The sequence below is a fragment of the Pezoporus wallicus genome, unplaced genomic scaffold, assembly GCF_028554395.1.
Source record: "Pezoporus wallicus isolate ANWC-B61680 ecotype Strahan unplaced genomic scaffold, APGP_CSIRO_Pwel_v1 contig_2908, whole genome shotgun sequence".
Classification (NCBI taxonomy): Eukaryota; Metazoa; Chordata; class Aves; order Psittaciformes; family Psittacidae; genus Pezoporus; species Pezoporus wallicus.
In genome coordinates this window covers 189507-217120 of record NW_026642179.1, presented here as the reverse complement: position 1 = coordinate 217120, position 27614 = coordinate 189507, and the positions used below count along the sequence as shown (strand labels likewise).

Here is a 27614-nt window from a genome sequence, read left to right as displayed (position 1 = left end):
TATTATGTGTTGTAAATTTGTCTCTTCCTGCTTCTATCAGTTTCAATAAATCACTGAAAAAGTGGTAAGGATTATTTTTTCTCCCAATTTCTTTTATTTCTGCTCAGACTCTGATAGTGGGATCACTCATGGCCATATGGGTTATGTGTTCTCGAAGACATACACACCTACAGATGACAGCTACGGATGCCTAGCTGGCAACATCCCTGCCCTTGAATTGATGGCTCTTTATGTAGCTGCAGCCATGCATGATTATGATCATCCAGGAAGGACCAATGCCTTCTTGGTAGCAACAAGTGCTCCTCAGGTAAATAAATCTCGAGCAGTGCTCCTGTTAAGTTTGGAAAGTCCTCAGTAGCAGCTTCTTCTTGTCTTGTGGCTTCCGTTATGCACAAGTCTACCAAATATTTTGAAACAGTTTATCAAAGTGACCAAAAAAATCATTCCATGTAGGGATTGCCAGTAAGAGTCTTCTTACCCACCCTCACCACCCTCAGTAGAGCTGTTAAGAAAGGTACTGATAAAATGTCTTAGTGAAGGAGAAGCTAACGCTCTGCTGACTGATAGAGAATCTGTAACTGTGAAATAAAGGAAGAATTGTTCCACCCAGTAAGACACAGAAAGATTAAAATACAATAAAAAACACGATACGCCATGCAAGTTACTTTATGCATGACTGTAACATATTTTCTGTTGTTCCTATAGAATACAAGCAGCTGCAGTCTTTTATGAAGGTATTTTTACACTATGCATCTATCAGGGCAGGAGTATGTGTGGAAATGGATCTCAGTTTTATAATTGAAGAATTGAGACTTACCTAAGGTTACACAGAAGTTGCTGCCAGTGTTGGGAGTTGAATTCAGCAATTCTGAGTCACTGTTTATTGGCTTAGATGAGAGATCATCTTTGCTTGCTTTACACAGCTGACCTGCCTGGCTTCAGCATACTGTTCTGAAAAAACAAGAATACCATATTGCCATCACTGTGAGAGTTACGCATCTTATTTTCTTAAAGATTTAACCAATTTTGGATTTTATCATTGTGTCAGGCTGAATGTGTGTTGACAGGTTGCAAATTGGAATTGCACTTGTTTCTGTGTTTGGAATCAGTCCAGTATGGACACAGTTGCAAAGTACAAATACCAAAGACAATAATCCCTGTTAAATGAGGTTAAAATCGGGGAAGCACACACCTATATTATATTAGTCATTAATTTGTGTCCTGAAACAGAATAATCTCTTGACATATGATGCAGTTTCTTTTGCTAAGAGGTTTCTCAACTTTCGGCTGCCTCTATTGCTTTCACAGGCAGTGCTGTACAATGACCGCTCTGTCCTGGAGAACCACCACGCTGCTGCTGCCTGGAACCTTTTCATGTCAAGGCCAGAGTACAACTTCCTGGTCAATCTTGACCATGTGGAGTTCAAGCATTTCCGCTTCCTTGTCATTGAGGCCATTTTAGCTACTGACCTGAAGAAACACTTTGATTTTGTTGCCAAATTCAATGCCAAGGTAAGAAGATTGGTTCAGGTTTGTGTGGACGGTCAGAACAGATTGTGGCTCACTATGTAGCACCATAGTGAAAAAGGCTAGAAAGGCTGTTGGGTTGCTCTTTCTTCTAAATGTCCTTTTGGCTGCTGTAAAACATTTTGTTGAATGGTAATATGCTGTTATTTTTTACTTAATTTAGTAGTACAGATTCTTTTCTTATATATGTTTTCTTCAGAAAGCAGTTTAAGGATAAGGATATTGCAGACTATTTGAATATAAATCCCACTTACATCCTACTTTTCAACATTGTTTTCTTCTTTAATGGCATTTTAGACCTATTAGTAAAGCACTTGGGAAGAAAACCAAAGATGTTGCCAAGTTTCCATAATGGCTAAATACTTAATGTGAATTTTTATTGGTTTAATCATACTATTGCATTATCAAAGTACAGAAATAATAACAATTATTTAATTCTAATTTCAAATGCTATGAAAGCATAATCTTTCTGTCCTACTTTTTTTTAAATTGGTAGAGCCCAGAAAGAAGGTGACTAAAGGTCTTTCCTGCATGCTCCATTCAGTAAATATAGCATTACAACCCTGGGAAACCATTCTTAAAAATTCTTGTACAGTTTCAACCTAAGTTATTGGAAATCACCACATATCAAGTTACTTTAATAAACTCCATCATCCATCAAAGCTGTTGGCATGTTACCTAGATTATACCTGTCTTTGGAGCTGGTACTGCCTTCTTGTTCCTTGTGAGAAACACACTAAGCACAGCATTTTTCTCTTCCAGGACTAGGACCTCCTAGATAGTTTGGTGACATGAAATGTTTTCTTGTCATATTGCTTAGGATGGACCTGTATCCTGAAATTTTGCAGCCTGCAGTTGTATGACTGGTTTTGTTTTCCATTTCCCTGTAACATCTGTGTCTTTATTAGGCTTTAAGAAGCTGTAAAGAAATGCCTTAAATTATGGTCCAAGGCAGACAGAACTGATCTGTAGATCTGTAAAAGACTGAAATCCTTCTGCACGCCTCCTAGTCATGTCCCAAAACCTCCTGTAGTACTGGGGAGGTTTCTTTAGGTCTTAAAGTTTAAGCTCTGGGACCATTTTCACCAACCTGATTTCCTCATGAAGTATTGAACAGATTTGGCAGATTCTATCTCTCAGGGCTACAATGACAATAAAGCACGAAGAATTTAAGCTGTCTGAATATATCCTTTGAATTCAACAGTTTGAACCAAAGCCTTCACTTATGTGAACGTAACTGAGGAATGAAGAAAGACAGGTTAAACCAAGTGATTACTGTGGCTTTGTCACAGAGACTGTCTTAGCTGTGGAAGAGGACAAGCTTGACCAAAGTATTAGGTGTAAATTGCGGATATTGAAAACTAAACCTATCGGGCTGGACAACAGTAGGTATAATCACTGTTGTAACCAAGGAAGGTGATACGCAAGACACAGCAGATAAATTGGAGAACAGTCTGAGGTATCAAGTCCTGCCAGCTCTCTGCAGATTTGTAAGGGCATCTGTTAACCTTTCTCTCTCTCCTTATTGCTCAAATAGTCACATGGTCTTGCATGGAATAAAAAGTGAAGAAGGCGAGCATATTAACCAGTGCTTGTGGCTAAGCCTGGCTTTCCCAGAGTAATCACTGCTTTAAAATAAGTTACTTATGTTTGGTTGGCAAAAAAGTTTTTTGTACCAGAGCGTTCTCAGAGAGCAGACACAAAATGTTAGTTTATGGGTGGAGGTGTTATAACTGATAAAATTAGCTCTAACTGATCATATTATTGATTGAGTTGCTGAACTGTAGTTGAGTATATCAAGGCTACACTCAGAGTCCCTTCTGTTCAGAAGCAGTGTAAACATTTGTAATGTGAGCATCCTCCCACCAGAAAACTTGCAGTCTGGAAAGTACTAAGAAGAAATAAAGAAGGAAGCTTACTGACCAAGACTTTGATGATATCAGTGCATCGGAGCACTTGCTGTTCTCTGACATTATTTGTGTTGGAACAAGTGCACCAAAATCAAAGCCCTCACCATATGGGCCCACTGGCATATGAAGCAGGGGACATGTTGACAGAGGACATGGAAGTTTCATCTAGTCATGGCACAACAACTTTCTGTCCATTTTCAACTATTGCAAGCTTGACAATTTAAGCTGTGTTTCATGAAGGGATTTGAATTTCAAAAATTAAGTGTCCAGCAGAAGACAGCCCATCCCACACCAGGAGATATTCTAGAAGAAAAGGTTGAGATAAGAAAATGTGGCTAATGGCAGTAAAGGGCACTATCGCTGACCATTTGGAGATGTAAAAGACTGAAGTCCTCAATGCTTTTCCAGCCTCAGTCTTTGGAGCTAAGACCTGGATTCAGGAATCACAGGTCCCTGAGGTGTGAGAGAAGTCTGAAATGGCGAAGTCTTTATCCTCAGCGATCGGCATCAGGTTAGGGAGCACTTAAGAAAACTGAATATACACAAGTCTGTGGGACCTGATGGGAAGCAGCCATGCGTATAAGTACCTATGGAGAGAGTAAAGCAGATGGAGCCAGACTCTTCTCAGTGGTATCTGGTGACAGGACAAGAGACAACAGGCACAAGCTGATACATAGGAATCCCCATTTAAAACCAAGAAAGGATGAGGGTTGTCCATTGGAAGAGGTTGCCCAAAGAGATTGTGGAGCTTCCCTTCTTGGAGATACTCACAGTTAAACTGGACATGATCCTGAACAGCCTGTGTTAGCTGACCCTGTCTTTAGTAGGGGAGTTGAACTGGATGATCTCCAAAGGTGCCTTCCAACCTCAACCTTTCTGCAGTTCTATAATGTGATGCTTTTATTTTAGAGCAGTTATAAGTATATATACCTTTTATGGTGTGATGTATGGGAAAAACAGAGAAAAGGAAAACCATAGGGAATACTTTCAGACATACTTAGATCAAATAGAGAAATAAGCTTGTTACATGTGTCTTCACATTGCAATTAAATCACTATAGTGTTTGATGGTAATTTATCTTTTTTACACCAATTAGGTAATAACTTCTTGTAAAATGTTATGGGAAGATTGCATTTGTTTGTTTTCTTAGCAAAGGCTTTCAAACAAGCACATCATTTGCTAAATATTAATTTCTTATCATTTATCTCAGTGTTCTTGTTTTTCACATTTTTCTTTTTACATATTGCTCTGCAGCTGATTGTAAATTCCAACCTTGGATTACCTCACCTGCTTACACTTGTGATTTTGTTACACAGCTAAGTATGCTGTAAGATACCCCAGGGCAGAAATTTTCTGTGGATGCATCATTTTACCTAGGATTAGTGTCAAGGTTTTCCTTTTTCTGTCTACTAGGTGAATGATGATGTTGGAATTGACTGGACTAATGAGAACGACCGCTTGCTGGTTTGTCAGATGTGTATCAAACTGGCGGATATAAATGGGCCTGCCAAATGCAAAGATTTGCATCTGCAATGGACGGAAGGCATTGTCAATGAGTTTTACGAACAGGTAAATAAATGCATGTACAAAGTGGTATCTGCTGGTTGCATGTCTTGTGTTGCATCATGCAGGTGATAAGTGAAAATCACAGAGAATAGGGGTGAAGGGGATGGCTACACCAGTCCATCTTTTTGCTGGATCAGTGAAGGCAGTTTGTCATTGATGCTTCTGACGTGTCCTCAAAGACCTTTTACAATGGGGTTTCTCCAGGCTTAACTGTTCCCCTATTGCACTACCTTTACAGTGGACATGGTGAACAAGCGTTCCTTTCCTCTTTTTTTTTTTTTTGTTTGCAGTGATCTTGTCTCCTTTCAGTCTTCTTTAATGCAAACTACGTTTTCATCCTTTCTTCTTTTCAAGACATCAGCTTGTTCTCATTGCTCTCCTCTGCAGTCACTCCAGGTGGCTCTCATGTTTATTGACATGCAGACTCCAAAACTGGACACAACACCCTTGTTGAAATGATCTAAACAGAGCAGAGGAATTATTTTTAGCTTCCCTATGGGCCACATCTCTGTTCACACACACAGGACCCTTATGTGCTGAACACGACTGTAGCATTGACTTTCAGTTTATTACAGACTAGCCATATCTGCTTGGTACACATTGATCCTGACTTGTGCTTTATTTTTGAAGATAGCACTTTCAGCTTTCAGAGGATTTGTCAGTAGAACTGCACTAATTATGCAAGGCTCAGCTGATGGTAGCGCAAGGAAGGAGGACAGCCACTGATTTACAAAGACCTGGGAATAGAGCCAGGCACTGGTCCTCTCCTGCTAGGTGTAAAGGAGCCCTTAATTAAACCTTTTCTCATTATAACCTATTTAGCCCTGCTGAGTGCAAGGGACAGGGCTGTTCCCACACTATTCCTCTGTTTCCAAAGTGGGAACATATTTTGAATGTGCTGATTAGACTAAACTCTACATCCTGTCTTTTTGAGAAGAATCGAGCAGGTTAAATCACTGAACCAGACACCCCACAGATTTCTCAAGGAGGCTGTGCAGTAACTTGAAGTCACAGACTAATCCCTTTTAAAGTCTTTTCATCTTCTCTTAAATTTATTGTACTTACAGTTTGAAAAAAAACAGGATTTTCTGCTGCTGCCGCCATCTGGAGTATGTAAAGAAATGGGAAAAGGGATAAAATTCAAACATTGACCTGAAGATCCTTTATTTATGTTAGATGTCCTGAGAAAAAGAGAGAACAATGACCCTTACATGAATTACATATATAGTTGGTTGCATTTTTCTTTTAATTTTTTTCTTGAAGAAAGAGAGTCCCATAAAAAGAGGTCAACCTTCATGTCCCAAGTACTCTTTCAGGAGATACTTCATATTTGTTTTCATTAAAACTCTCCCAAAAAGTTGTACTTCACTTAATTCTGGCGGTGTTCATAGCTTATGTGGGTGACTACTGCATGCAGACAAAACCTGTTGCTCAGATAAATGGTATGACTCTTCTTTGATCCCACTTAATTAATGTCAGAGGATAGTAGGTGCTCCAATACATTAATATTGTCAAAGTGTTGGATAGTGAGATCTAAATCAAGCTTGAGAGGAGCATGTGTGTCAGGATACTGTGTTATCTGTTCCAGAGTAGGAGTCTGGGTTACTTTCCACCAGTCAGAAAGGTGTGCTAGTAATCACAGTATCACAGTATCACAGTATGTTAGAGATTGGAAGGGACCTCGAAAGATCATCTAGTCCAATCCCCCTGCCAGAGCAGGAACACCTAGATAATGTTACACAGGAATGCGTCCAGGCGGGTTTTGAATGTCTCCAGGGAAGGAGACTCCACAACCTCCCTGGGCAGCCTGTTCCAGTGTTCCATCACCCTCACTGAGAAGAAGTTTCTTCTCAAGTTTAAGTGGAACCTCTTGTGTTCCAGTTTGTACCCATTACCCCTTGTCCTATCATTGTTTGCCACTGAGTAGAGCCTGGCTCCATCCTCGTGACACTCCCCCTTTATATATTTATAGACACTGATAAGGTCACCCCTCAGTCTCCTCTTCTCCAAACTATAGAGACCCAGCTCCCTCAGTCTTTCCTCATAAGGGAGATGTTCCACTCCCTTAATCATCTTCGTTGCCCTGCGCTGGACTCTCTCCAGCAGCTCCCTGTCCTTCTTGAACTGAGGGGCCCAGAACTGGACACAATACTCCAGATGCGGTCTCACCAGGGCAGAGTAGAGGGGAAGGAGGACCTCTCTCGACCTACTAACCACCGCCCTTCTAATACACCCCAGGATGCCATTGGCCTTCTTAGCCACAAGGGCACAGTGTTGGCTCATGGTCATCCTGTTGTCCACTAGGACCCCCAGGTCCCTCTCCCCTACACTGCTCTCTAACAGGTCGTTCCCCAACCTATACTGGAACCTGGGGTTGTTCCTGCCCAGATGCAGGACTCTACACTTTCCCTTGTTATATTTCATCAAGTTACTCCCTGCCCAACTCTCCAGCCTATCCAGGTCTCACTGGATGTCAGCACAGCCTTCTGGCGTATCAGCCACTCCTCCCAGCTTAGTGTCATCAGCAAACTTGCTGATAGTACACTCAATTCCCTCATCTAAATCATTGATGAATATATTAAATAATACCGGTCCCAGTACTGACCCTTGAGGCACTCCACTAGTTACAGGCCTCCAACTAGACTCAGCCCCATAGACTACAACTCTCTGGCTTCTCTCCTTCAGCCAGTTCGCAGTCCACCTCACTACCTGATCATCCAGTCCACACTTCCTCATTTTAGCCGTGAAGATGCTGTGGGAGACTGTGTCAAATGCTTTGCTGAGGTTAAGGTAGACCACATCCACCGCTCTGCCATCATCCATCCACCGTGTTATTTCCTCATAAAAGGCTAAGAGATTGGTCAAACATGATTTCCCCCTGGTGAAGCCATGTTGACTGCCCCTCATAACCTTCTTATCCTTGATATGCCTTAAGATGGTACCAAGGATAAGGTGTTCCATCACTTTCCCAGGGATGGAGGTGAGGCTGACCGGTCTGTAGTTACCCGGGTCTTCCTTCTTGCCCTTTTTGAAGACTGGAGTGACATTTGCTTTCCTCCAGTCCTCAGGCACCTCTCCCATTTCCCAAGACTTGGTAAAGATGATGGAGAGTGGTCTAGCAATGACTTCCGCCAGTTCCCTCAGCACCCGCGGGTGCATCCCATCTGGACCCATGGATTTATGGATGTCCAGATTGCTCAACTGGTCTCTAACCCATTCCTCATCGACTAAGGCAAACCGCTCCGTCGACCTGACTTCATCTAAGGTCTCAGGGGTACAGGGCTCTTCAGGACTGCCCGCAGCAGAGTAGACAGAGACAAAGAAGGCATTCAGTAACTCTGCCATCTCTTTATCTTCTGTCACCAGGGCACCCATCCCGTTCATCAGTGGGCCTACATTGCCTCTGGTGTTAGTTTTGTCTGCCGTGTATTTAAAAAAGCTCTTTTTGCTGTCCTTGACCCTTCTTGCCAGGTTTAATTCTAAGGATGCCTTAGTCCTCCTAGCTGCCTTCCTACATCCTCTAGCAGCAGCCTTATATTCCTCCCAAGTGGCCAGCCCCTCCTTCCATGACCTGTAAACTCTCCTCTTCCACTTGAGCATACCCAGCAATTCCCTATTTAGCCACGCAGGTCTCTTGGCCCTCTTCCTTGACTTCCTACGTGTTGGGATGCTCCGATCTTGAGCACGGAAAAAGCAGTCCTTGAATGTCAACCAACTATCTTGGGCCCCTTTACCTTCAAGCAGCCCTGCCCATGGGATTTCCCCTAGCAATTGCTTGAAAAGGCCAAAGTTTGCCCTGCTAAAGTCCAGGGTTGCAATTCTACTTGGTATTCTACTAGTCCTGCCACACAAGATCCTGAACTCCACCATCTCGTGGTCGCTGCAACCAAGGCAGCCCTCAACCCTTACTGCTTCGACCAGATCCTCCTTGTTAGTGAGGATGAGATCCAGCGGCGCTCCTCTCCTGCTTGGCTCATCCACCATTTGCAGGAGGAAGTTATCATCCATACACTGGAGGAACCTCCTGGACTGTGGCTGGGTTGCCGAGTGGTCCTTCCAGCAAACATCAGGGAAGTTAAAATCCCCCACGACGACCACGGCCTGTGACTGTGAGGCCGCTCTCAGCTGCCTGTAGAAGGCCTCGTCAACTTCCTCACCCTGATCCGGTGGTCTGTAACAGACACCCACAACAGTATCCCCCCTGCCAGCCTGCCCCTTAATTCTCACCCACAGACTCTCAACTCGCTTGTCATCTGTCCCTGGACAGAACTCGGTGCATTGTAGCTGCTCTCGCACATAAAGAGCAACCCCACCACCCCTCCTGGCTGGCCTGTCTTTCCTGAAAAGGACATAGCCCTCCATGACTATATTCCAGTCATGTGAGCTGTCCCACCACTTCTCTGTAATTGCCACCAGATCATAATCTCCTGACTTAACACAGGTTTCCAACTCCTCCTGCTTATTTCCCATGCTGCACGCATTGGTGTACAGGCATTTCAGGGAGCGAGCTGAGCACACCGATTTCACCCTAGGATTATAGGAGGCCTCCCAGTCTTCATTAATTCTGGAGCGCTGCCCCACTGGGGCAAGCCCAGCTACAGCCCCATCCCCCTTCGAATCTAGTTTAAAGCTCTCCAAATGAGCCCTGCTAATTCGTGCCCCAGCATCCTTTTCCCTCTGTGAGACAAACCTTTCTCACTTGTCATTGTCCAGACTGGTGCCCTATAAAACCAGCCGTTATCAAAGAATCCAAAGCCCTGCCTGTAGCACCAGTCTCGAAGCCAATTGTTCATGAACTGAATCTTCCCATTCCTTCCCACATCAGTGGAAGATGGAAGGAGAGAGGAGAAGATCACTTGAGCCCCAGACTCTTTCACCATCCGCCCCCCATGTTTTCATGCTCTTGGAAGCTGCTTCAAAGGGCTGTTGGAGATTATGTTTCTCATAATCCTGTAAATAAATATATAAATCTACATTCAAAATTTCTCCTCTCTGCAAAATTTGATTCAGAATAGCATGTTATCTAGATTCTCAATTTATTTAACCTAGGTTAAAATCTGATTTTCTTTAATGTAATATGGTATGAGAGGTGTATCAAACTTCTCAAGTGCTTTTGATTTTTAGATTTTTTTCAGAGAGGGAAAACATCTTTATTTTCTCATTTCTAAAAAGAAGATTTCTGTGGGAAGTTTACATTTCCCTAAGACTGTTATCAGAAAACATATGTGCATTCAACCTTTGTTGTGAAAATAATGAAACATCTTTTTTAAATTTCCTTTAATAAACACCAATTTTTTTTTTAAAAGAACTCCTATATAATAAAACCTCCTAATTAAAAACATATTGAACAGAAACATTCAAAATCCTGTGTCATATAGCTATAGCATGTTTCCTTTTCTTCCCTCCCCATACTCAGCACTTATTTGAAGACAGGTTAGACATATTAAAAAGAACCAAAAACACATTGCAAGATGTTTCACATAATGAATTATGTTTTAACAGATGATGAAAAAAGAACTTATAAATATTCAAGAGTCAGCTTTCTTCCCATTACTGACACCTCACATCCAGGAAATCTCAGATGTGTTACTATAAAGAAGAGTGAGCTGCCACCTCTTCTTAATTTGCTTGCAATTTCAGGAATGGATGGCATGTTTCAGTGTTTTGTTAATACTAATATTTTGCATTTAATCTTTGAACATAACATTTGGGGATAGGTTATCATAAAATAACAAAACACAAGGAACTTAGATATTCATTGTGCATACTTCAAAATTTAACTCTTATTCTTTGGCCTGACTAAATACATTGTCCATAACTTTTGGAAAAATTAGATTACAAGGAGATAAATTCTCCTTGTAACCTAAATAATGGAAACTGAAAATATCTTTCCAAATTCTAATCTTTATTCTCAAACATAGATCTCTGTATTGTATTAAAAACTAATTTTCATATTAGGCTTGATTAGTGGGATTAGATTTTTTTGCTTGGGCAGATGGCATACAATCTTGACATGTCCACTCAGCTGAAAACTCACTGATATCACCAGAAGCTTTGCTGTGATAGGGATGAGCGAGTATGCCAGACTTGGTTCTGCAAGTTTTACTTTCTTTTACATCATGAAAGGAGGGAGAAAAAAAAAATCTTCCTGTACCTGCCCTCTACCCTCTTTCCCCAAGAAAACCTAGGAAAAACCTTATGGCAAAGATTGACTGCTTCTGAGTCAATACTGCTTTCATAGGGATCATTCTAATAGTCCCAGGAAACAAATACTTATGACCTCAAGCCAAGAGGACCCTTCCATGCTAAGTATAGTAAGGAAAAAATTAATAAGAAAACTAGTTCAGTGAGATAGCCTGTGCATGTAGAAGTTCAGTCTTGTTCCCTGCAAACAGGTGGCTGACTACAGGGTTAGTGAACTAACAATCACAAAATCAGATGGGGTTTGTTGTTTTTTTTTTTAGTAACATGAAGAAAGGAAGAAATTAATTATTTTCACATTTTCATACTCACAGTGTCAAGTACAGGACAAGGGCAGTGGGTATCATTTTGCACAGTCATCAACTAACATCCTTGTTAAATTCATACTGTCGGTGGTGAGTTCTCTTACAAGAAAAGAGCTGTAACTTTGATTAACCAATTGATGTGATGTCACTGTGATTTCATGCTGGTGTGCTGTGGAAGTGGCATTAGAGATGAATTATTTTTCTTTCATCATTTTTAATTGGCTGATGTGCATTGCTCCTTTTCATGACATGGTTTTGTTTCATTTACTTCAGAGAAATTACCGCTATTTTTCATCTGCAGGGTGATGAAGAGGCTAGCTTGGGCTTGCCGATCAGTCCCTTCATGGATCGCTCTGCTCCTCAGCTGGCACACCTCCAGGAATCTTTCATCACTCACATTGTGGGACCACTGTGTAACTCCTATGACTCAGCAGGGCTGATGCCAGGAAAATGGATAGAAGATAGTGATGAATCAGGAGACACTGATGAGCATGAAGAGGAAGAAACAGCAGAAATGGAAACTTGTGAAAATACTGAATCCAGTAAGATGGTCACACTTAAATTTTTCAACAGAGAAAGTTTGATATTGTGGCCAAATAGCTAAACAGACATATTGTAAAAGCATAGAGACTGTGAACTGGTGAAGTTCAACATGGGCGTCTCCAGAGTTACAGTGATTCAGTGCTGCCTTTGGTAAAGCTGGAATATAGCCAGTTACATTGGTAATGGGGATGCTCCATGTTTTCAGGACTGATGTGTATTGCTGTTCTTATCTCCTACTCATTTCTGCCTTCAGTTGAGGTTTCTGGTGGTGGATCAGCTGTCTGTGCATGAGACTTTTTTAGACTCTTTTTAGACTGTAAGTAGACTGCAACAATTGCAGTTGCAGAAAGGATGGTTGAGAGGTTTTTTCCTGGAAAGCACTCATTTCCACAAGTTAGCATTATGTACAGGAATAATAGAATGAGGCTCTGAGATGCTAATGCCGTAAAAGAGGTTTTAGCAATGGAAGTGTTTTAATGCAAATCTCTTCAAGATAATGTGTGGGTAAGAACAGGGAGAGACTTGGCACTGAGCATTGCTGTGTTGTGTGTTTGAAGCTGTGTCACTTGGCCTTTCTGGCTAAAGGTTACTAAATCAGTAACTAAAGCAAATAGTCTTCTGCATCTACTCCAGAAGGGCAACAGTGCCAACATTTGTCATACTGAGAGGAAACCTGTACCTTGAAAGATCTCAGGCACTCACTGGAAGTGATTTTTAAGATAAAAGGCTCTATCTGTAGACCTATTTGTTTTACCAGTTTAATCCTGCATGCTTTAACTTTTCCTCTCTTTTGTGTTCCTCATTCCCCTGAATTTCCTACTACTGTTCTTTTATTTCCTTCCTCCTGGTCATCTTTCTCCCCTTCCCCTATATTTAATCCCTCTGCAAAGCATTAGCTTTACATGCACTAGTGAAATAGTGATTTTTTTTTTCTCTTAACAGCCTCACTTTTTCTGTTCTTTCCCACACATTTTCATGCCTATCCCTGTTTTCTGTCTTGGAAGCTGAGAAGTGGAAGGATTTGATGATTACAATAAGTCACATAAGGATGTAGAACTAAAATTTTCATCTCTCGATGTGCATAATTGACCTTATGTCTCTAGTAAGATCCAGTGTTATACATTTTATACTTAAGAAATCATTGCTGTTGTTAAGTCACACACATTTGCTTGTAACTTAAGTTTAGCAGGTTCTCATGCACAAAAGATGCTGTTGACAACAGCAAATAGTAGGTAATACAGCCCACACAGGTTTGTTTTGGCACCTTATGGTCTACCAGCTCTGTAATAGCAGGCAGAGCCACATATTGAAGTGGCAGACTGGCACTTATGGAATCACCTAGAGACGGAAAGCGTATGCAGTAAGTAACCAACATAGACCCCAAAGCCTGAAAATGATACTGCAGTATTAAAAAGAAAGGTAAAGGATCTTCTCATTTATCCATTGGAGTGTCTAACCTTACTTTAAAAGCCTTAGTTCCCTTTCACCTCATTTCTCTATTCACATACCTTCTGTATCACTGCTAGTCAAGTCCAGCAGTGCTGCTTTCAGGTTAAAAGCACAGACCATTATTAACCCTTGTCACATTGCAAACAGACCATTTTTTATTTGTCTTCTGTTTTCTTTTTCACATTCTACTCCATAACAGTACTTTAATATTCAACCTGGTGCTTTTAGACTCTTTATCATTTTTTCAAAACCTTAAAAATGAATGTATCAGAAATTTTGAAATACCCAAACAAGTTATTTCTATTTCATTCTTACCAAATGTGGGTGCTTATTTCTTGATCATATGAGCATGTTGCGGACTGTTTTCTTCCAGTTCCCTAAATTCTATGTGATTGTGTGGACCTGAATCAGGTACATACAGCAACTTTTGTGCCAATATAGGGGTCTTACAGGTCATTAGAAATTTATACCTATCATCAACACAATTTTGGATGTTCTAAACTTTCTCAGTGAAACAAGAGGTTGAGATGTCAGATACGTACATACAGAGTTGTGTAAATGTTGGGGAAGCTCTTTTTCTTGATGGAAATGCCTTTTAGGCAGGTGGAAATATAATTGTAGAAGAAAACACTTCACCTAGGTCCTGATAATTCACTAAAGCATTTGAGATAAAGAGTTATTGAACCTTAAGGTAGCTTAAAATTGTTTTCTGTTATTATGTAGGTAATTCCCCCAGAGTTGTGATGGAAGCATAAGAATTAAACAATTAAACAGACTCAGTCTTTAGTAATTCAGAGCACAGCAAGTGCTTGCTGGTGTCTGCAGAGAGCAGCAAGATGCGGGGTCACCCAGGAAACCCAGGAGAGAATGTCCTGCTGCAGTATTGGCAGAGTAGGGACTTCTTACTAGTGCTAAACCTGAAGGTTTCCTACAGGGAACTGAGGGCTTTCTAATGAAGGATTGAATTGGATTTGGTTTGTGCTCAGTGAAAAGCTCTTTGTTTCCAGTTCAAAAGCTTCAAGGGCTAAACATTTTGGATCCTGACACAGAGATACTTTAGGCAACCTGCAAATACTAATCTATGCAAATTTATTTGGTACAAAAGATTCCTCTGCGTCATTTTCTTTAAAAGAGAAATAAGCAGTTGTCTTTGGAGGGGTTATTATTTCAGCTGTGTGACTGCCATTGCCACTATTGATGACCAGGGAACATTTTCAAGCTCTGTACCATTCAGGAGTTAAGAGTCTATGTTGAACAGGCTATACTGATACAGAAAAAAACACACTTCAGACAGCAAAACACTTGCAGTGCAGCTGTGTCAGGAGCCATGAGAACTACTACTTGAAAAACATTTTATAGGTTAGCAGCAGGGAACTGATGCTTCAAAACCAAAGACGAGCAAGCTTCCTGATAGTGTTTAGTGGTCAGTCTTCTTTGCTGAAGCAATGTTGTGCAAAGGCTTTAAGGTCATCTCCACCCCAAAGGTGGAATGGTCAATCTCTGTCTTTGAAAAAGGAACATAGGAATGTGTTCCCTCCTTTAATTACTAATGCTTGCTCATTCATTATTTTTCTACAGCTCAGATCAGAGCTAAAATGTGGAGACAACAAAATTGTGACTGTTTTTGTTTTTTTACAGGGCATTCAGCAGGGATCCATTGGGGGCCAGGGGGGAGAGGGCACAGAATGTGATGTGTGTGTTACTGAGTAGGTTGATCAGTCTTTTAAGTACTTGATACAAAAAAATGAGCAGGAACAGCTTAGCAACATGTTTTATGCTAATCATTCAAGCACTAGATGTGTTTGTGAGCTGCATAGTCAGGGACAGCATGCAGCTTATGATAGGATGAAGCTGAGGCTCAAACTATGCAGGAAACCAGTTTGTTCTCCTGGAGGTCTGGAGAGGTATAGGTTTTTGAATTTAAGACTGTTAAAGTTTGTAAGTTTCAAAATCTGTTGATTCAGTGCCTATATGCCGTAGTACACCCTGTCTGCTTTCTACACCTTCAGTCCCTTTTTCTTCTTCTCTCACAGAAAATAGTACCTTAATGCCACATGGTATTTTGCAGGAAAGAAGAAGTTCAAGAGGAGGAAAATCTACTGTCAGATCACTCAGCACCTGCTTCAGAACCATAAAATGTGGAAGAAAGTGATTGAGGACGAGGAGAGGTTAGCTGGGACAGAGAAGCAAGGCACGGAGCAGTCCACACTGCATCAGTCTTCAGAACAAATCCAGGCCATCAGGGAAGAGGAGGAAGAGAAAGGGAAACCCAAAAGGGATGAAGAGGAGAACACAACTGTAGAACCAAACCAATGACAATATTTACAGCAGTATTTTAAGACAGATTGACTTGTGCGCAGATGCTTTCTCAAGCCAGCACAGCATTTAGACACAACACTGTAGAAGTGTGGGATAATGCGCCTACAGCTGTTTAATTTGTTTCTCTTTCCTTTTAATGGTGAGGTACATTGTTTAAACTCCTATGCTCAAGGAAGCTTTCACACTGCGACACCGGCTTTTACAGACTTTCTTTAAAGAGATTTGGGGGTGGGTGGAATTATATAAATATATATATAGCCATGGTTATTGGCTGTGCACTTCAGCAAAATACATTTAATGATATATTATGGTCACTGTGATATTTACAGAAGAAAGTTATCTAAGGAAATGCTGCTTCTAAAGCACATTTGCAGTTAACAATAAGGTACCAGTTAAGCAGCTTTTGCTCTTAATGCTGAGGGATAAAAGTTCCAAAGCTTTATATGAATGCTGATATAACCTGCCAACATCTATGTGTGCATGAAGAGGTGTTTGTGGGTGTGAGTGGAAGTAAAGTAATATAGCATAGTTTGAGTTCTTATTACAGTAGCTGTAGCACATGTCCCAGTACACGACAACAAACAAAAGGCCTGAATTTCAGAGAATTTGTCCCCACAAGGGAGCTGGAGACCAATTTGAGGAGCTTTGCATTCCCTCCAAGTCCCAGTTTGCACTTCAGCTGCCAGCAGCAGCCTTTCAGCAGGGGTCATGGCAGCCCAGGCTGCTGGGCCTGGCCCCATCCAGCTGTGTGAGTTCCTCCACCTCCTCTTCATCCTCCCCCTTGGCACTTCCCAGACTGCTGGCAAAAGGGATATGCCAGGAAATTTATTTTCCAAAGGGGGTTACAAGGGACAGTGTGGCATCCTGGTCTGTTCCCCTTGAGAGGGCCTGGCCCTCTGTATACTTCTGAGTGCATGAATAGCTGTGTGGGGCAGTGTGCATCTTTGGGCAGAAAAGGAGAGAGCAAATTTACGTGCTTGGAAGGTAGAGGCATGCTGTCCTCTTCCTAACTTAACCTTGTGCCTCCATGCATCAGTGGCCAAATACATAATTTAAGAATGAAGCTACACTATATCTCTTGAGAACAGAAGAAGGGGAGCATGGGGCCATGCCCTTCCTCAGAATAAAAGGCAAACGATGCATTAGGAGCAGTGCAGGAGACAGGTGCCAGTTCTGCATCAACAGGGCACGTGTATATCTCAGCTCACTCACATGAGCTTTAGAGAGCTTTTTTTTTCAGTGTGAGGTGCTGGATAGGAGCAGTTTGTTGCTGGCTTTCTGCTTAGAAGCAGCATGTTTGACCCCACCATATACTTTTTTTCTTTTTTTGCTTTTTTTATTAAGAGAAAGGAAAAGATCAGGCCTGTAGGAAGAACAGATCTTTTTGTGGTTGTTGTTCTGTTTATTTGTTTTTTCTGTTGTTTATTCTGTGAGCCAAATGTCTATTTAAAAGGTTGGATATTCACTTTCAATATTTTATTTCACAATATAATGTTTGTCAATGATTAGCTATTTAGATGTAAATATGGAAAAATTTTTATGGGTTCCTGTAGATAATGGTATCTTTAAAAAAAAAAAAGAAAAAAGAGAAAAAAAGGGAAAAGTTTTTTGTAAAGCTAATTTTTTAAAAAATAACTACAAAAACTTTTGTATACAGTGTAGCCATTTCCAAACCCACCAAATAAAGTCTTGAGTAATTTGTAGAGACCTTTCTGGGAAGCCAGTGGTCTACAGAATCAAGGCTTTAATATATTAATACTCTTTGGGATTGGCAGCACCAATCAGTACCACACAATTTAGAGTTTTGTTCCCACAAAAAGAGTTATATATATAAAGTTCAGTATCACTCAGAAATCATTTGACTGTGTATGCTTTTTATATTTTGATCCTGCGGCCCCCAAGAGGATTGCTTGTGTAAGAATGTTTATGAAAGGCAGAGTTTGTAGAAGTCCTTTCTGTATTGAATTTCCAACACTGTATCCATCACTTTTTGCTATTGTTATACATTCACTGTATTTCATGACCCTATTGGTACCTCCCCCAAAAATGTTGGAAAACATTTTCTATCAAAGCCAATCATCATGTGTGTTATCACTTCAGTTTCTTTTTGCTTTGCATTTCCATTAGCATGAGCTTTTACTCAAAACAGGATTGTGATTTCTTACAAGTTGCATTTGCCTGATACTGCCCCAATCTTACTCCTACCACTAGAGGTGTTTGCCTTTCAACAGAGTGACTCTAGAGCATGGCTCTGAATGCTCTTAGCAGAAATATTTACTAAGTGTTTCTCAACGAAATTGGAAAAGCAAAGATCCAAATTGCACTCTTATTTTAAAGTACATAGCAGACTTCATTCAAAAGCAAAAACAGATGTCTCCAAGATCTCAGCAAGTCTCTGCCAATTCTGATTTGCACTGTTTTCACGCCTTTTCAGTCACTTGGATTAATCATTTTACTTGGGGTTTTCTTGTACAAGTTCTCATACCTTACAGTATGAAAAGAATTTAATATGCCTCATTCTGTCCTTATAAAAATTAAACTTAAAGAGATATTTTAAAATGTCACATCTCCAAGCACTTTCTTTTCCGTTTTCAGTGCATGGTCACTGGGACTGGATTTTTTATATCAATTTTTATATTGTCTTTGCTAGAAGAAGGAAAAAGAAGTTATAGCAGAAAGTGTAAATGAGTGACCAGTTGGTAAAATTACCGAGAGGCATTCAAGAATGAGGCAAAATCCTGCAAGTGGAGTTCCACATACTCCCCTAAGCAGGCATATACAGGGTTGAACTAAGACAAATCATCCTAAAAGTAGGCAGAAATGGAATTACTGTATTTGGAATTACTCATTTTCTAGTCATCATTTTTGGTTGCCATTATGTAAAATCAGTGTCAGCTTCTAATTTGTTAAGATTTCTTTCTGTATTGCCAATGCAGCTGTCATAAATTGCTACTGAATTGCTACAGAAGCTTGTTTGTGGATATAGTTTGGTGAACTGAGGTCTTTTACAGCAAATGAGTTGCTGACAGGCTTAAAATCAGAATGACTGTTGATTCTGTCCAAACTGGAAGGCATACCAGTGAAGAAGCTGAAGTAGCTGGGAGTGGTTAACTTGGGAAGAGGTGACCTTTTTTGCACTCCAAATAGTAATAGAATCCAATTTCTGCAGGTGTTCAATCCTTGAGAATCTGAGTTTTAGTCTTTGCAGTGCATTTCTGGCAGGCAATGATCACAAAATTTCCCAGCTTGGATTAAATATAACACAAAAGAAAATCCAGAGAATTTTTACAACAAATATGTGAATACCATTTCTTGTTTGGGGGCTTTTTAGTAGATAATGAAGCAGGTAGTTTTCAGGGGGGGTTTATAATAGTTCATAGTCTAAAAGAAGCAAAGCTTTTGACCTGCAGTTGCAGCAAACTTTCAGAGTCTAGATCATGATGGTTTTCCACTTTGTGTAATCTTTTGGTGTTGCAAACCCCAAATAAACCACAGCCTGTGCAATACTTTTATGGAAAAAGAAAAAACAATAATGAAAAATAATTGCATTCTATCAGCAAAGTGATCAGATCTCAGGTGGATTTACAATGTTGATATGGGTTTCTGGTATATATACAGGATGCAGAGAGGTTTGTTAGATACCAGAGAAAGCAAACCCCATTTAAACAGTGTTTTGCAGTAACAAAAATTTATGTATTTTAGTTTTTGAGTTCTTTAAAAGCAGGAAAAGCTTTTTGCAGTGCTGGCAGCTCCAGTGTGGTGAACACTTTGCCCCTCACATAGCAATTACATGTAAGCCCTTTTGTACCCATATTCCCAGTTTGCTCAGTAGTCACGTGCTGTTTATAAATAGTGGAATATAACTTCTCTCATTATGTTTGTGTTGCAGAAGGAACACATAGAAGTAGAGAGTGAGAAAGCCCCAAATTGTTTCTATTATTACTTTTGAGGACAAGTCTGCGACTTCAGTATCCAAGAACCCTGAAATGCCTGTGTCTAGAAGCAACAATTTCCATCATATCCAAAGGGCCATAGTTTACTGTTTATGTTCTAGTTCTTAAGGGAACCTGGCATTTCTTGGTTTGTTTTGAGTCTGTGCACAGAGCGTGTTGATTCTCATCTCTGAAAATCATCTGCCTCCTCCAGTAGGAAGATGGTGTTTGGTGCGATGTTGCAAGCCATGTATCAGAAGTGAGTTGCAGAATCTACTAGGAAAAAGGGATTTTATTGTGCTCTTGGCAGCATTTGGAACTCCCTTCCTCTCAGAGTGAAATCCTTACAGAAAGCTGGGGAAATAGCTGTGTGTCACCAGTGAACGCCCGTGTGGCAAGTAACAGTCACATTCTGGCAGCAAATGGTTCCCAGGCCAGGTGTAATTTGAGAATGCATTTTTTAGCAATGCAAGGATAGTTTTTCATTAATTTTTACCCTGATATCATCTGTTAATGTCTTTCTGTATCATCAGCAACTAAAATCCAAGATTGTGCTTGCTTAGGACCTTCTGAGTGGATGCATTTGGATAAAACCTCAAGGTAAAACCCTTAGTGAACTATTAGAAGTTCATGAGATCTTGATGGTCTGAATTTGGAAGGAAGTAAAGTCTGTAAAGTCTCAGATAGATGCTTCTAAAAGTACCATTTAGCATCCAAGCAAATTCTGTACCCACCTCTCTTTTTATGCTTTCCATGCTGGACATTAAGTTCATATGTTTTCTTCAGAAAGTTGTCCTAAGTTTCTGTTTGCTTTTTTAGATACAATTTTTTTTTCTGAAATTCTGGACACATCTTTCTTACTTGCTTCAGAAACATCCCAGAAAGTAGAATGCCTTATGGAGAATTCAAGGGTCTTATCTCACTGAGCATCAGTCAGTGGTACAGCCCATGAGGCATGTTGATATCCAGCACTGTGCCCATGCTGCTGAGCTGTGAGCTGAGCAGGTCTAGGGTAGCTGTCAGTAGCTGGTAGGGCAGCCTAAGCCCTACCAGCTTTTAGTAGGACTTGAGATCTTAGAGAATTTTGTCAATTTCCAAAATGGAGTTTAGTCACTTTTGAAACTTTTACTGTAAGTATAATCCAGCAAAAAGTTTGTGATTGGCCCCAGGTGTTAATGAAGTACTCGTGCAAAGTCTCATTAATTATGTGGCACGTGATGCTTGGTCGATGTGGTGTGATCCTGCGCTGGTAATGGTGAGGGCTTTGCTATTGATAAAGATGGTTGCAGGTTTGAGTCCACTCTCTCACTGATTTTCCATATGCACAGCCAGATGTGCCAGGCAGTGTGAGCTTGGGCAGCCCAGCAAACCCAGCTCTGCCCAGGGCTGTGATCCACAGAAGGCACAAGGCACTTGACCAGTAAATACCCCATGAGATGCACCAGCTGATTCAAGCATGGAAGAGGCAACACAGATGTGCTGTGGTTCATTCTAAAGCTGTGCCTTCTGACATAGCATTCAGTAGGTTGGGATGGCAGCAATGACATCCTGTGTCTTTTCTGTGAGACTTTTGACTGTCAGAAAACCTGCAATTCATAAAAATGTGTATTTGCTAATACTTTTGCAAGTACTATTATGTTTGAGATGTTCCAGTGTTATTAGATTAAGGAAGAAAGGTTTCTAATTCAAGGACAAATGTGAGAATTACTTCAACATCTATTCCATTGCCTCATAGGTGGAAGATTAGATTGAGGCACATGTCCGGAGAAGAGAATCTGCCTCTCCCAGGTCTGCTGCAGGCACTGTAGCAGGGAGGCAGGCATGGATACTTGCTTGCTCTTTCGAGTGTCGGGCCTGGACATTGGCCTGAGAACTTAGGGTATTCCTCAGCTGTTAGCACAGCGCTGGTGTAATTAGTCCTCAAGTTGCTGGAGCTGTAGATATACAGGGAGAAGGTTAAACTGGCAATTCTTGAGAAAGAGAAAAGGAAATTGTAGTCCAGTATGAAACAAACTTTGTACAACACAGTATTCCCTTTCTTTCAAAATCAAATGTAATCCCCCTAGAAAGAAGTAGCGATGGAGTTTCTGGGGTTTTAATTACTGTGTGATGTTGCAACATTAGTCAAAAGAGTGGCAGCACTACACAGAAGATAATTGTTCCCACTGGGGGGGGGGGGAAGTGTCTTTTTTTTGTATGTATATTTTCAGGTGACCCATCAAATAAGAGGGTCCGTGCCTGCTGAAGAAAATTTGTATTAAGTGTTTCTGAACAGATGGGGGAATAATTGAAATTACGTGGCAGCTGTCTTAGCAGTCACTGGGAGAGCTAGCAAAAAATACTGTTTATTGGAGGCAAACTTTGAATTAGAGCAAAATAGCACCAGTACTTTTGAGAGCAACTTAGTATGATAAATCTTTCTTTGACTTTCATCGCTTTCATTTAGCAAAACAACATTCCTCTGGAGGTAAATCAAAGCAGGGATTTAGCCCCTGCTGTGGTAGTTATTGAATCCCAGTGGTGGAGGGAGCAGTGCGAGAGTTATCCTCCATTTACATCCTAATTATGATTTATTCAGAGGCCATTAGTGGGATTTTCCTGGCAGGCAGGTGTTCTCTTGAAGAAAAATACATCATGCCTCCTCGGTAGGATGCAGAACTTGCCTGCCTGAGCACCCACCTGAATTCTTAGGACAACGTAAGCTCCTCAGGAGCCTGCAGGCAGAGGAGTACGGGTAGGTTTGGGGGGATTCTATTCTTGCAATGACAAAAGGGGGCAAAAGCTTGAGCCAGTTCACACAGTTCTTTGATAAAACTGAAACAACAGTAAGAATTATGCAGTTTGAAATCTTGCCAATGTCACTCAAGGTGTGTGCCAAAATTCCCCAAGTGCTTGCACATGTAAAACTATTTCTTCTGGAAGGTGATGAGTTCAGGTAAAACCATTTAGTCTTGCACATGGTCTGTCATGCTGAAAAACAGTAGTAGTAAACTAGTAGTAAACTAAAACAAATTTTTGATGTAAGTACTTTAATTCTCCCTCATTAAAAAAAAATTTTCTTGGTGCTAGAGGAGGAAAAATTATGATGATACTTATTTCAGTTGAGCTTTTCAGGTGGCTAGTCCATGCCATTGTTTTTCTTACTTGCAATGCCAAGGCATAGAAGTGGAACAACAGATGAGACTTGTTCTGCTGTAGATGGCAGAACATATGGGAGCTGTGTGCAGCAAGGAGCAGCTCTGAAATCTGCAAGTGTGAAAAGTGGTGTAGGCCATCAGTGAATTATATAGGGACACCCAGTTCTTCTGTCTGTGTGGAAGTACAAGAGCAGGTATAAAGGACTTTGCCACAGCTGTGGACCATGTACCTCTTATGATTGAATTCTCTTGTCCTAATTTAAAAACAAAAAACAAAAACCAAAACAAAACAAAAAACAAACAAAAAAAGCAAACAACATGTAGAAATTAGATCAAATAAGCAAAGCACGGTGTGTGCTGTGGCACTGACGCAGATCAAATAAGCAAAGCAGGTGTGAGTTAGCTTGGTCTCCCTCAGGAGTACAGATGGAGCTGCTCTTGGAACTTTGGCCTGCAAATGGTGTGGGGTCCCAGGCAGCACGGCATGGCAGGGGGGGAGGAACTGGGGGAAGGTAAAGAACAAATGCTGACTTTCAGGTGGCGTTGTCAAAGTAGAAATACTTTAGAGTAAGTATTCCAACTCTGTACGTACCTCACTGTGGTTTGCTCAGTGTGATAGCCCCAAGGCAGTGGTCTTAGATGCTCTGGTTTTCGACACCATCTTCCTTTACCACAACAAACACAAACAATTAATGTGAATTAGCAATCACTCTTTGCTTTTAAATATTTATTTAAAGTAGATTGAAGTGTTTGGGTTTTGTTGTGGTTGGGTTTTTTCCTCCCCAGCCATGCCATTTTGCCCTTATGCTTTCACAAAAAGGAAAAACACATAAAAGGTCTGTAATCTGATCAGAGAGAAAACACTCCAGCCTTTGCCATGTGTGTACATACTACTCGAGGCAGAAAGCCTGTTGTCTGTTAAAACTATCTTTTCTTTTCAGAATTCCTACCTAACTCTGACAGATGATGAAAATCTGCATTTGAATGCAAAATTTTCTTTTTCAGGTGTTTGCAAACGTTAATACAGTACTGCATATGGTAACTTGAAAGATCAAAGACAACATGAGTATCTGCTATGTGGTGTCAATATTTTTAATATTTCAACCATGTCAGCATACATTTGGTCATTACTTTTCTCAAGTTAAGTCTTCTTTTCTTGAGTAATCAATATAAGATATTTGCATGATGGAAAGTAATTTAAGTTCACTTTTTAAAAAGATGTGATTCATACTGTATGTTTGTTTGACAGATTCACATTTTCACTGAGGGGTGGCAGTTTTTTTTCTAGTGCTTTTGATAGAAGAACATCTAGGATTTTTTCCAACAGAAACACATTTTTGTAACCTTTGCCTCCAGTTCTGGAAGTGATACTTTTCAGATATATTTTTTTTTCCAGTACAGTTTGGCCCTCTGGGTAACAGTATACAAGCATTCATATCATGTACAAGATGTGATTGAAAAAGCAGATAATCTCATTTTGATTAAAGTAACCACAAAATTAATCCAGCAAGGTCAAAACCCTTTCTGAATGAAAATTTTACATGTCTTGATATAATTGAAGCACTTGATCCCCCACCAGATTTTGGGGCTAAATCATAAAAATTTTGTATTTTCAAATTCCCAAAAGGCCAACTGAAGTTTTTCTACTGGAGAAAACATGGAGAAATTTGGTCGCTATATATCCTATGCCTTGAGTTTTGACTCCTGGCCTGAGACCCTGGGGCACTGTGCCTCAGACAGAACTATTTTATGATGCTCATTCAGACTCAGCTGTAGTAACAAGTTTCTGCAAATCACCTGTGTATCTCAAAATTAATCCCTCCTTGAGTTTTTTCACTTCAAAAGGTGAGAAAAAGGGGGGGGGGAGGGGGTGGGAATGTAATTTTATAAGGCTCTATTTGAAAAAGGGTTTTGTGTACCTTTATAATTCTTTTGAAGCAATATTTTAAAAACTAACTGCCAGCCAAAGTGGCAATGCAGAGAAGTGCCATCTTGTTTAGGATTTGTACACACCAGTTTTTAACACAGTGTTCTTTTCACTAAGTACTACATACGTTAATTTATATTTATATATTGTCAATATTGTTGTAACCGAGCTTCTCCTTTCTAAACACTTCAGGAACAAGGCCTTGTATTTTTAGGTGATTTTCATAAACAGAGTAATTCTTTTCCTTTCACTAGTATCTTGCACTCAATACATGTAGCAATACTTAATATATTCTCTTCACAAGTATTTGTTAAGTGATTTAGTTAATGGCTGATAAATGTTTTGTACAAAATAGATTCTGTACAGGAAAAAAAATCTTTTAGATAAACATTATTTATTTTTACTGTTTTGTAAGTTAGACACTATAATGAAGCTCCTTTTTGCCAGAATTACTGGAAGTGCCTCTTGGTAAAATGTATTATACAGTAAATATGTATTCAATATTATTAGAAATACTTGTCACAAAATGAACAATGTGGATGTTGCAATGTGAAGACAAATGTACAACATAAATATAATTCTGTGGTATCCTGTTTGCTGTGTTTCTTTTTCCTTTATTGAACCAAGGTGCTTTCAGTGCCCAGCTCTCAGTTTAAGCACCTGTAGCCTCTTCAAACACTGATTCAAATCCAGTAAAGCCAGCATATATTGAATTACCATTTTAGCTGCCAGCCCGGCTTGGTATGTTTTAGTGACCCATGCTTGCATTTATTGGTATCCAGTTACCTGCAACTTTTACTTTTTAAGTACTCTGCACTTTATGTCAGATCACTAATAAATCCCATGTTAAATGCTGTGTGGCTAAACCAATCTGTGAAAGGTCTCATTGTAAATATCCTTCTTTAATGATGACAGATATTTCAACATGTCATCTGTGTGTTCTTCTGTCCAATTAATATGGACCACACTGATTGAGTGTGGTCTGTATTATGTGGTGCTATTCAGCCACAGTGATGCAGAGTGACTAATGCTTCCAGAGAAAATGAAATGTGTTATCTTAACAGTGTTTTCCTTACTAATCACAGAAGTAATCTGTTAAAGTGGGATGGATATCAGTAAGTGAAATCAATTTTCTTGTAATTATATTCTTCAGTGAAAGATTTTGCTAGTCCATTATGTGGGCTAGGATTGACATCTAGCTACTTTCTTGGCTCACTGCTTTCAATTTCAGAAAAGCATCTTTCAGCTGTCAAAAATTTTCCCCATTTTTTATGCTTTATTACCTTCTTTCATCAAAGATCTGGAGAGCTCTTCAGCCACCATATTTGAAATGGCTGCATACAGATTAGCTGGATCAAGTGTGTATTCAAAGCCTCATTCCCAATAATTTAAAATTTAACAGATTTCAAAATATGGAAAAACATCAGCCAAATATCTGGCTGTCAGTTTTGAAGTCCCACAGGTTTATTTTGCTTCTGCCTTAAACTCTGACTGGCAAAAATGTAAGGAAATTTGCACCAGGGAGTGATTAGGAAGATACTGTTTTGCATCATTGCCACTATGAAAGTAGAATCTGGTTATACCTATTCTAAAGGAACTGCTTATAAGGCTGCAGCTAGTCTGTCCCAAGCACTTAATAACTTCATAGCATGGAATTATTTGATCCAAAGATTCACTGCTGCCCACAGAGAATCATACAACTGGATTAGCAAAGAAAAACTTTTCTTTCAGTGCTGCTTGTCACAAAGAATAGGGCCTACCAAGGTAAAGAAAGCGCTGTCTTTGAAAAACTGCAAACTCTCTCTAGAGCTCTCCAAACAGCAACATGTTCCCATGGGAATTGATGAGCAACAAAACACAGAGCAGAAGCAGTCAATCTGCTAATGAGACCACACATGAACTGCCTCTCCTGGGGTTCTGGTGAAACATAAAGGAGGCCATGAGGCACAGTCAGTAGCAGCTCAATTAAATGTTGTGTTTTCCAGGTGTTCAAATTACTCTCAATTGCCCCAGGAAATTCACTTTCCTAAAAGCACTTAAAATGTCTCAATAAAAATAGAAATCTCAGAGAACTCTCAGTGCTCTGTTTAGCAATGCTTTCTTTTAATATTTCTTCAATTTTCTCACCAAAATCCTGTGGAAATTGACATTATCCCTCATGCCACCATGGACTTCCTGCATATTTCTCAGTGATTCATACAGGGGTAGAACAGCAAATGACTTTGACAGTCACGTGTAATTTACAGGTGCTACCCTGACTGGTAGGGTCTGTAGCTCTTGAGTAGTCATCTCATGCAGTCCAAGGGAGATTTTTAAGTTAAAGGATCCCAAAGACTTGGCATGCTGAGATAGAAACTGTCAAAGCCAGCTAATTCGTTGAACAGTTTCACAGACAAGGGGTGATACCATCATTGCATTAATTCATGAGCCATTGAAGGAAACATGCAACTTTAAATTAGTTTTACTCAAGGTTTTGATAGCTTGTGTCACACCCAATCCAGACTGCTAGTTATAATCACTAAATAACCTGGGATAGATGTGGTTGTAATCATTTGTGAATCTGATACAGATAACATGCTGCAACATCTACTTCTCTGCAGCCAGGAAATACAAAGCAGAAGGTTCTTCTTTGATCTGCATGATGGCTTCATTTACAGTGACTTTTGTTGTTGCTGGTAAATTACTTCCCTTCACAATCCTTTGCACATGGCAATTGCTTATTACTGTGCTTGCCAAAGGCATCATATTCTACAAATTCAACACCTTCTGTGTAATAAACTCTTCTGTCAAATTCTTTA

The 27614-nt window shown here is 40.2% G+C and overlaps 1 protein-coding gene across 3 annotated transcripts in view; it reads left to right on the top strand.

Annotated features, from left to right (window-relative positions):
- PDE3A (phosphodiesterase 3A) overlaps nucleotides 1-17911 on the top strand; it is a 256702-nt gene extending 238791 nt beyond the window's left edge. For 2 of the 3 annotated variants that reach the window (XM_057427925.1, XM_057427927.1), the window contains 5 exons: nucleotides 108-307; nucleotides 1309-1512; nucleotides 4851-5006; nucleotides 11811-12051; nucleotides 15570-17911. In XM_057427925.1, the coding sequence (XP_057283908.1) occupies nucleotides 108-307; nucleotides 1309-1512; nucleotides 4851-5006; nucleotides 11811-12051; nucleotides 15570-15817 (1049 nt within the window). In that variant the 3' untranslated portion in view covers nucleotides 15818-17911. Of the gene's footprint in view, nucleotides 1-107; nucleotides 308-1308; nucleotides 1513-4850; nucleotides 5007-11810; nucleotides 12060-15569 lie in introns of all 3 variants that reach the window. The other variant, XM_057427926.1, reaches the window with a different exon arrangement.
- Nucleotides 17912-27614: the final 9703 nt, after the last annotated feature.